Source organism: Rattus rattus, chromosome 11, assembly GCF_011064425.1.
Source record: "Rattus rattus isolate New Zealand chromosome 11, Rrattus_CSIRO_v1, whole genome shotgun sequence".
Lineage (NCBI taxonomy): Eukaryota > Metazoa > Chordata > Mammalia > Rodentia > Muridae > Rattus > Rattus rattus.
Genome location: NC_046164.1, coordinates 1671293 through 1682777, shown reverse-complemented (window position 1 = coordinate 1682777; position 11485 = coordinate 1671293). Strand labels below are relative to the sequence as shown.

At 37.2% G+C, this 11485-nt stretch overlaps 1 protein-coding gene across 1 annotated transcript in view; it reads right to left on the bottom strand.

Moving 5' to 3' along the window:
* LOC116912639 (UDP-glucuronosyltransferase 2B15-like) overlaps positions 1-11485 on the bottom strand; it is a 30262-nt gene that overhangs the window by 16967 nt on the left and 1810 nt on the right. The window contains 1 exon segment of the mRNA XM_032916757.1: positions 5797-5839. Within this exon segment, the coding sequence (XP_032772648.1) occupies positions 5797-5839 (43 nt within the window).

Sequence of the window (11485 nt, the reverse complement as noted above, 5' to 3'; positions counted from 1 at the left end):
ATGATACTGTGTTATTGCCCATTTTTACTGAGTAAAACTGAGGTTTCTACCAGCCTCATTTTTTTTTCGGAGCTGGGGACCAAACCCAGGGCCTTGCGCTTGCTAGGGAAGCGCTCTACCACTGAACTAAACCCCCCAGCTTCATTTTTTATTGTATCATTTAATTACATTTATTGCAAGTGTCTAAACTCTACAGAAGCCTGGGTATGCATGTATCCCATCTGTCTTTTTTGGAGTCATGGGTTGTTTTTTGTTTTGTTTTAAAAATATACCATAGCTAAAACTGGCCAAAAATTCCTATTCTCATAATTTTTGATAATATTGTGATTGCTTTTTATAGAATGTGTACATTTAAATGTTTTTATAAGAAAAAAAGTTTTAAAGCACTAACCAGAAATCCAGCCATTCATAAACTTTACATTTCCCTAGATAAAAGATGGAAGAAAGATTAGACACAAACTACCATGACCCTGGGAATGCTGGGCAGGGTACAAAACATGGTATGACTTTTGACCCTGGAATGTTTGTTTCTGTTTGCACAGTTCCCTTTAGATATTTAGAGAGGAGTAAAAGTGTACTTATTAATACAAAGGCTCACTGGGTTATTTAATTAACTATTTATGGCATTTAACTAAATAGGAATGATGAGGTAAGTTCGATATTTGCCTTTAAAAGTAAACCCAAACATAAATTGACATATATTATATGAGTCACAAATTAATTACCGATGCAAATTGTATCACACATAAATGAATATTACATTTTACAAGCATATGGTCTACGTCAAATACAAATTTTCCCAACATTTTTAAGGATATATGTTTTATACTCAGCAGACAGTCAGGTCAAGTTTTCTCTGTCTCATTTGCTTATTTTCTCTACCTAGGAAGGCCCACCACGTTAGCTGAGATAATGGGCAAAGCAGAAATGTGGCTCATTAGATCCTACTGGGATTTGGAGTTTCCCCACCCAATATCGCCAAATGTTGACTACATTGGAGGACTCCACTGCAAACCTGCTAAACCCTTGCCCAAGGTAAATACATTCTTTTCATCTTTTTCATTTCATATCCTTTCTGATGAAATGATTCTACATCTTTCATTACATTTTTCTTCCAAAGATAGAGACATATGGGAAATGGAAGTAAGAATCCTGCTAAGTATTCGTTCTTAGACTTTTGGCTAAAATCAAGTGAAGAATCATGCTAAGTAGGAGCTCAATAAACTCAGGAAAGAACATCATAGAACTGGAAAACCAGTGAGTTAAATTCAATCATACAGGATATTAGAATGATTAGCCATTTAGTAAAGTCCTTACCAAGCAACCATGAGGACATGAGTTTGAATCTCAGTGACTACATAAAAAGTTTGGTGTCCTGGTACAGCATGATGACCTTAGTACTGAGGTTGCAGGAACAGATTAATAGGAAGCTTGCTGGATATAGACCAGATAAAAAACAGTGAAGTTCATGTTCAGCGAGACATATTCTGAAAAAGATTGATAGAAGAGGACATCTTATTTTAACTTTTGGTTCCTGTGTGCTAAAAAAAAAGACCAGGAACCACACAAGCACCACCAACCTCCAACACACACACACACACACACACACACACACACACACACACACGCACACACACATATAATCATACACACAAGTGCATAGACATACACATGAACACACATATATAAACACACACAAAGTGAGAGAAAACTCAGCACATGCACACAAATATATAAACACACACAGTAAGTGAGGAAAATTGTCAGTTTATCTTAGCCAGCCAGAAACTTTCAATAATTCAAAAGCTATGACTACATATATGTGGCAATTATTTTATATCCACAGAAAATAAATTGACATAGTTTCTGTTCCAAACTGTGAATTGCGGCGGATATCATTGAAAATACTCTTAATTATATACAATATTAGAAAATTATCACATACTATATGTTTGCCATGCCATTATGATTATTTTACAAAAATTAAAACATTTAATTAATTATAATAGGAAATTTGTATTAACTACCATATATGTACATATTAGAAGTTAGATATTATTTCATCAAACACTAATCACATGGGGGAAAATAAAAGAGCAAGAAAAAATGTACTTTCTGTAGGATAAAAATGTAATGAAGCTACACCTTTACAAACATTTCACATACTACTTTTGTACTCCTGAGCTTTTATTTCACCAGAGGAAAATGTGGAGAACATTTGTCAAACACATGTGAGAACACTTTGTACTGATGCCTGTGACATTCAAAGTGTTTGACAATGCCAGTTCTGTCTTTATAATGTTTTAACACCACAATTCTAAAATCTCCTAAGAATACTTCAGTTTTTACTTTTCTAGGTTTTGTAAGAGTTTCATGAGTGATCTTTTCTGCTGTTGTTATTGTGTGATAGAACACATTTTTCCTTCTCAGGATATGGAAGACTTCGTCCAGAGCTCTGGAGAGCATGGTGTGGTGGTGTTTTCTCTGGGGTCAATGGTCAGGAACATGACAGAAGAAAAGGCCAACATCATTGCATGGGCCCTTGCCCAGATTCCACAAAAGGTAAGATAAAGTTCCCATGGAAGGCAACTGTATACTGAGTCTGTGAAAGCCCATGAAAGGTCTGATTCTAGAAATGACTGTGTAAAACCTAAAGGTTTAGGTAAGCTCTAATTTAATCTTAGTCAATTTAGAAACAGGTCCATACAAGAGATATTATAATACTACAGAAGTGAGACATATTTTGGCTACAAGTACTTTGAATATGAGCATTGTGACCATTATGGATACATTCTGAAATGCTGGAATAATGAAGCCATCACTGCCTAGTGTGTAAAGAAATAGCAAATTCTTCAGAGTTACTTGTTTCATTTGTTAAATCACTGCATATGTAAGATTTTTCAGTGGGAAGTTAAGTTGTATTAATTTTATCTAGCAGAAGAACACCAAGCACATATTGAAAATGTTTGAAATGTAGCATGAGTCTGCATCCTAACTTTGATGTGGGTCTGTACAGTGTGCAGTTTAGAGGGTGGTTTAAAGAAAGAGGGAGTTCAAAGCTTGTGTATCCTTTTGGCTAACTGAGAGAAAAAGAATACAAAAAAATCCCTGTATTTCTGGGCTCCCTGCCAGAATTTGTAGAAAAAATACCTAAAGGAAAGGGAAAGATGAGTGCTACCATTACAATCATTTTTGTATATTATAACACATGAAACATGTGTCTGTGCTTCTGACCAGTCTGAGTGAAAATCAAACCATTCCAGAAAGAAATATAAAAATAAGTGAGAGTCCAAGAGAATCATATGTGAGAAAATGTATCAGATGAATCAATTCACACAGCATACTAAAAGTAATAGAATTTGAATCTTGGGACATTTATGAGTGTCTTAAGTTTTCTACTGGAAAAACCTCATCTTAATCCCATACAATATATTTTTGAAATGATCCAATACTTGATTAATTTAGTCACAAAGAAAATCCACTTTAGATGTGTAGATAATGGTCCATTTTATGAGATCAGTCTGAGACTTCTAGTATTAGCACCTATCATGGGCCTGGGCTAGTAACTATTTTGTCTGCCATAGAAAATTCTGACTTTCTCAGTAAAATCTTTGAAAGTTGTCATAAGGACTACATACCCATTAGTAGGTCATAAAGTAGTATTGTTAGGTTTTTGGAGAGTTTACAATAGCCATATCACTTATGAATCTCAAATTGTTTACAATGGACTTCAAAAAGTTGTTGTAGAGAGTAATATTTTCATCTTATCTGAATCAGTTCCATTTCGGGCCCCAAATAAGGTAATAATTTCAGAACTCCCAGACAAACCTTAGAGGATGGAGAACTTACTACATGTTTAACATATAGTATGTTTGCTATACTTAATGAATGTCTAAGCTACAGAAATGGCTCAGTGCATAAAATATTTTCAAAGTACTGTGAGCAGCTTAGTACATTTGAATTCCCCCTAATTCACAAGAAGTCAGACATGGTATTGTATAACTCTATGGCAATAGTACTCATATAGAGAGATGACAGAAATAGAATTCCTGGACATTTGTGGGACAGCAGTAGAATAAAATCAAACAAGCAAGAAATTCCATCTACAACAGGAAAGGCATTGAATTGAACATCTGAGGTAGTTTTCTCCATGCCACACACTAACCTTGGTACACATAAACATGCATTCACACACATCAAATGGCTCACCCATCCTCTAACACATACAGAACACACAGGGTGGGAGACACACAAAATGGTGGGGATAGGAGAAGAAAGTTCTAATCTCAGTGATAATTACAGTAATGTGGATGTTTAATCAAATTTTATATGCAAGTTTTCTAGCCATTAGTAGTCATCCAAATGTGTCCATTTGGATTTACATGTCTCCCCCATCCCCTGAAAGAGAATTCCAAAGCAAAATATATTAGGAATGAAGGGATAAAATTATAGAATTTTGATTTCATGTAAATAAAACCTAACATGTACAAAATCTATGCAAGACAACAACAGACCAAATCTGAGCATGTGAGATGGGCGCACAATCCACATAGAGGAATGGACTCTTGAAAACTGTTGACTTGTCAGAGAGGAAAAGTACAGCCCCTGAGAAGTGAACCATTCTCTAGTAGAAGACCGCACATGCAAAAATAATTGTAGTGTAAAAATTAGTCTTGAAGTTTTTGTTTTTCTTGTTTGTTGTTGTTGTTTTGATTTGTTTTTTAAAGATTGAAATGGGAGGGGTAATTTAGGGAAGATTATGGTAAGTAGGAATTAATTCTTAAAAGCACACTATATAATATTCTTAGAGAAATTTTTAAAAATATATCATTCTCACTTGATGTGGTCATAATTGTTATTTGAAAAGCAGGTGGAAGTCCAGTGTGTGGATGATGCAGACATGTTCTAAAACATTGATCCACAGGAATTTCTCTACAAAGGAAATGTGTCTAATGTGTCCATTTGGATAGAGTTGATACAGCAGGTTTAATATCTGGTTTTAAAAGCTATACCATCACTGCTCCAGATGAAGAGGAAGAATAAAGTCTCATGCAATAGCTAACTTTATTCAGAGAATCAGACAATTTATGCTAAGAGGGTTAAGAAAGGTCATATTAGTACATGAGTTCACATGAGTTCAAGCTCTGTACAGATCATAAAGATGAGTTGTATGTGGTAAAAACCTGCTTTACCATAGAGGAATACAAAGAGCACTGTATACACTCTCTGGATAACAGCAGCAAGCAGAAATGATTAACGTGAAGTGGACTCACTCCTATCAGATATCCCTGAGACAAGAGCAAACACACATACTGAAAACAATCTCTTTGAAGAAACTGAGGTCAAAGTCTCCTGTACTGTTTTCTTTGAGTGTTCTCTGAAGCAGTCAAAAATTAATTCATGTGACTCTATTCCGGAAAAGCTTTTGGATATCTGACTCTTTTTCATTTTTTTTTAACACGGAATATCCAGGTGTGTGCGTGTGTGTGCGTGCGTGTGTGTGTGTGTGTGTGTGTGTGTGTGTGTGTGTGTGTGTGTGTGTGTGTTACATGTATATAAATCTAACTGTTCTTTGAGGTGTGGATCCACAGACACAAAGGTCAAAGCAGCTACTAGAATTACTAGAAATTCTCAGGTCACAATTGGTTATGTGTAACATCATCCTTGATGCATAGGATCTTTATCTGGCCACAGGAGGGCAGACTTGAACTCTGATGGTTTGGTGGATAAATCCTTTGCCCTTCTAGCTGAAGACTTGCTGTCTTCACAATGACTACACTCATTTTTCACCTTTACCTTCCTGGCTGAGGGCTGAAGGAGCTTGAGAGGAATCCATAATCTTTTGGTGGAAACATCTGCAATGCCAGATGCATATCCTTTTCCAAATTTCTTCAGCCAAATGGGCTTCCAAGTCTCAAGATGTTTAAACATCTCAGTCCTGTCTAAGGCAGTGAAGTATGTTGTGTGGATAAATGGTTTTGAGTTGCTGAACATATCTCACCTTCAGATAAATTTCAAAATAAGTATATATAAGGAAAGTGGAAGGATATAGCTTCATGTCTCCCTGTTTTTATTATTGTTTTATTTTTTTAATCTTTATAAACTTGAGTATTTCTTATTTACATTTCGATTGTTATTCCCCTTCCTGGTTTCCAGGCCAACATCCCCCTAACCCTTTCCCCTCCCCTTCTATACGGGCTTCCTCTCTCCATTCTCCCTCCACTACCACCCTAACCCCAACAATCATGTTCACTGGGGGTTCAGTCTAGGCAGGACCAAGGGCTTCCCCTTCCACTGGTGCTCTAACTAGGTATTCATTGCTAACTATGAGGTGGGAGCCCAGGGTCAGTCCATGTATAGTCTTTGGGTAGTGGCTTAGTCCCTGGAAGCTCTGGATGGTTGGCATTGTTGTTCATATGGGGTCTCGAGCCCCTTCAAGCTCTTCCAGTCCTATCTCTGATTCCTTCAACAGGGGTCTCGTTCTCAGTTCAGTGGTTTGCTGCTGGCATTCACCTATGTATTTTCTGTATTGTGGCTGTGTCTTTCAGGAGAGGTCTATAGCCAGTTCCTGTCAGCCTGCACTTCTTTGCTTCATCTGTCTTATCTAGTTTGCTGGCTATATTTGTATGGGCCACATGTGGAGCACGCTCTGAATGGGTGATCCTTCTGCCTCTGTTCTAAACTTTGCCCCCCTATTCCCTGCCAAGGGTATTCTTGATCCACTTTTAAAGAAGGAGTGAAGCATTCACATTTTGGTCATCCTTCTTGAGTTTCATGTGTTCTGTGCATCTAGGGTGATTCAAGCACTTGGGCGAATATCCACTTATCAATGAGTGCATACCATATGTGTTCTTCTGTGATTGGGTTACCTCACTCAGGATGATCTTTCCAGTTCCATCCATTTGCCTGTGAATCTCATAAAGTCATTGTTTTTGATAGCTGAGTAATATTCCATTGTGTAGATGTACCACATTTTCTGTATCCATTCCTCTGTTGAAGGCCATCTGGGTTCTTTCCAGCTTCTGGCTATTATAAATAAGGCTGCTATAAACATAGTGGAGCACATGTCTTTTTTATATGTAGGGGCATCTTTTGGGTATATGCCCAAGAGAAGTAGGTATAGCTGGGTCTTCAGGTAGTGCAATGTCCAATTTTCTGAGGAACCTCTAGACTGATTTCCAGAATGGTTGTACCAATCTGCAATCCCACCAACAATGGAGGAGTGTTCCTCTTTCTCCGCATCCTTGCCAGCATTTGCTGTCACCTGAGCTTTTGATCTTAGCCATTCTCACTGGTGTGAGATGAAATCCCAGGGTTGTTTTGATTTTTATTTCCCTTATGACTAAAGATGTGAACATTTCTTTAGGTGTTTCTCAGCCATTCAGCATTCCTCACCTGTGAATTCTTTGTTTAGCTCTGAACCCCATTTTTTAATAGGGTTATTTGTCTCCCTGCAGTCTAACTTCTTGAGTTCTTTGTATATTTTGGATATAAGCTCTCTATCTGTTGTAGGATTGGTAAAGATCTTTTCCCAATCTGTTGGTTGTCGTTTTGTCCTAATGACAGTGTCCTTTCCTTAGAGAAGCTTTGCAGTTTTATGAGATCCCATTTGTCGATTCTTGATCTTGGAACATAAGCCATTGGTGTTTTGTTCAGGAAATTTTCTCCAGTTACCATGTATTCATGATGCTTCCCCACTTTTTCTTCTATTGGTTTGAGTTTATCTGGTTTGATGTGGATGTCCTTTATCCACTTTGACTTAAGCTTTGTACAGGGTGATAACTATGGATCGATCTGCATTCTTCTACATACTGACCTCAAGTTGAACCAGCACCAATTGCTGAAAATGCTATCTTTCTTTTTTCCATTAGATGGTTTTGGCTCCATTGTCAAAAATCAAGTGACGATAGGTGTTTGGGTCCATTTCTGGATTTTCTGTTCTATTCCACTGATCTATCTGTCTGTCTCTGTACCAATACCATGCAGTTTTTATCACTTTTGCTCTGTAATACTGCTTGAGTTCAGGGGTAGTGATTCCCCCAGAAGTCCTTTAATTGTTGAGGATAGGTTTAGCTATCCTGGGTTTTTTGTTATTCCAGATAAATTTGCAAATTGTTCTGTCTAACTCTCTGAAGAATTGGATTGGTATTTTGATGGGGATTGCATTGAATCTGCAGATCGCTTTTGGTAAAATGGACATTTTTATTAATATTAATTAATTAATCCTGCCAATCCATGAACATGGGAGATCTTTCATTTTCTGAGGTATTCTTCAATTTCTTTCTTCAGAGGCTTGAAGTTCTTACATACAGATCTTTTACTTGCTTGGTTAAAGTAACACCAAGGTGTTTTATATTATTTGGGACTGTTATGAAGGGTGTCGTTTTCTTAATTTCTTTCTTGGCTTGTTTCTCTTTAGTGTAGAAGAAGGCTACTGATTTATTTCAGTTAATTTTATACTCAGCCACTTTGCTGAAGGTGTTTATCAGGTTTTGTAGTTCTCTGGCAGAACTTTTGGGATCACTTAAATATACTATCATATCATCTACAAATAGTGATATTTTGACTTCTTCTTTTCCGATCTGTATCCCCTTGATCTCCTTTTGTTGTCTGATTGCTCTGGCTAGAACTTCAAGAACTATATTGAATAAGTAGGGAGAGAGTGGGGAGCCTTGTCTAGTCCCTGATTTTAGTGGGATTGCTTCAAGTTTCTCTCATTTAGTTTAATGTTAGCGACTGGTTTGCTGTATATGGCTTTTACTATGTTTAGGTATGGGCCTGAATTCCTATTCTTTCCAGGACTTATATCATGAAGGGCTGTTGAATTTTGTCAAATGCTCTCTCAGCATTTAATGAAATGATCAGGTGGTTTTGTTCTTTCAGTTTGTTTATATAATGGATCACATTGATGGTTTTCCGTATATTAAACCATCCCTGCATGCCTGGGATGAAGCCTACTTGATCATGGTGGATGATTGTTTTGATGTGCTCTTGGATTCGGTTTGCCAGGATTTTATTGAGTATTTTGCGTCGATATTCATAACGGAAATTAGTCTGAATTTCTCTTTCTTTGTTGGGTCTTTGTGTGGTTTAGGTATAAGAGTAATTGTAGCTTCATAAAACGAATTCAGTAACGCTCCATCTGTTTCAATTTTGTGGAATAGTTTGGATAGTATTGGTATGAAGGTCTTCTATGAACGTCTGATAGAATTCTGCACTGAACCCATCTGGACCTGGGCTTTTTTGGTTGGGAGACCTTAAATGACTTCTTCCATTTCGTTAGGAGTTATGGGGTTGTTTAATGTTTTATCTGTTCCTGATTTAACTTCGGTACCTGATATCTGTCTAGGAAATTGTCCATTTCCTGCAGATTTTCAAGTTTTGATGAGTATAGGCTATTTTAGTAGGATCTGATGATGTTTTGTATTTCCTCTGATTCTGTAGTTATGTCTCCCTTTTCATTTCTGATTTTGTTAATTTGGACACACTCTCTGTGTCCTCTCCTTAGTCTGGCTAAGGGTTTATCTATCTTGTTGATTTTCTCAAAGAACCAACTTTTGGTTCTGTTGATTCTTTCTATGGTCCTTTTTGTTTCTACTTGGTTGATTTCAGCTCTTAGTTTGATTATATTCTGCCTTCTACTCCTCCTGGGTGTATTTGCTTCTTTTTGTTCTAAAGCTTTTAGGTGTGCTGTCAAGCTGCTGACATATGCTCTCTCCTGTTACTTTCTGCAGGCACTCAGAGCTATGAGTTTTCCTCTTAGCACAGCTTTCATTGTGTCCCATAAGTTTGAGTATGTTGTACCTTCATTTTCATTAAATTCTAAGAAGTCCTTAAGTTCTTTCTTTATTTCTTCCTTGGCCAGGTTATCATTAAATAGAGCATTGTTTAACTTCCATGTATATGTGCGCATTCTTCCCTTATTGTTTTTTAAGTCCAGCTTTAGTCCGTGGTGGTCTGATAGGATGCATGGGATTATTTCTTTCTTTCTGTATCTGTTGAGGCCTGTTTTGTGACCGTTTATATGGTCAATTTTGGAGAAAGTACCATGAGGTGGTGAGAAGAAGGTATATCCTTTTGCTTTAGGATAGAATGTTCTATAAATATCTGTTAAGTCCATTTAGTTCATGACTTCTTTTAGTCTGTTTATGTCTCTGTTTAATTTCTTTTTCCATGTTCTGTCCATTGATGACAGTGGGGTGTTGAAATCTCCTACTATTATTATATGAGGTACAATGTGTGCGTTGAGCTTTAGTAAGGTTTCTTTTATGTATGTAGATGCCCTTGTATTTGGAGCATAGATACTTAGGATTGAGAGTTCACCTTGGTGAATTTTTCTTTTGATGAATATGAAGTTTCCTTCCTTATCATTTTTGTTGACTTTTAGTTGAAAATCAATTTTATTCTTTTTATTTTTTAATAGATGTTATTTTAGTGTCCTGATTGCTCTTTCAATTATGCCTTGACCTTGACGATTATGAAGATTTCTTTTTTTTTTTTTTATTGAGTATTTCTTACTTGCATTTCGAATGTTATTACCTTTCCGGTTTCCGGGCAAACATCCCCCTAATCCCTCCCCATCCCCCTCTATATGTGTGTTCCCCTCCCCATCCTCCCCCCATTACCGCCCTCCCACCAAAAATTACGTTCACTCGGGGTTCAGTCTTGGCACGACCAAGGGCTTCCCCTTCCACTGGTGCTCTTACTGGGCCATTCATTGCTACCCATGAGGTTGGAGCCAAGGGTCAGTCCATGTATAGTCTTTGGGTAGTGGCTTAGTCCCTGAAAGCTCTGGTTGGTTGGCATTGTTGTTCATATGGGGTCTCAAACCCCTTCATCCTTTGATGAATATAAAGTGTCCTTCCTTATCTTTTTTGATGACTTTTAGTTGAAAATTGATTTTATTTGATATTAGAATGGCTACTCCAGCTTGCTTCTTCCGACCATTTGCTTGGAAAGTTGTTTTCCAGCCTTTCCCTCTGAGGTAGTGTCTGTCTTTGTCTCTGAGATGTGTTTCCTGTAGGCAGACTGCAGGGTCTCCTCTCAAGCAGTATATCCAGTTTGTTAATTTTACAAGCCTTTTATTATTGGGAATTGAGGCCATTGATTTGGTGAGATATTAAGGAATAGTGATTATTGCTTCCTGTTATATTCATATTTGGATGTGAGGTTATGTTTGTGTGCTTTTCTTCTCTTTGTTTTGTTGCCAAGACGATTAGTTTCTTGCTTCTTCTAGGGTATAGCTTGCCTCCTTATGTTGGGCTTTACCATTTATTATCCTTTGTAGTGCTTGATTTGTAGAAAGATATTGTGTAAATTTGGTTTTGTCATGGAATATCTTGGTTTCTCCATCTATGTTGATTGAGAGTTTTGCAGGATACAGTAACCTGGGCTGGCATTTGTGTTCTCTTAGGGTCTGTATGACATCAGTCCAGGATCTTCTGGCCTTCATAGTTTCTGGCGAAAAGTCTGGTGTGATTCTGAT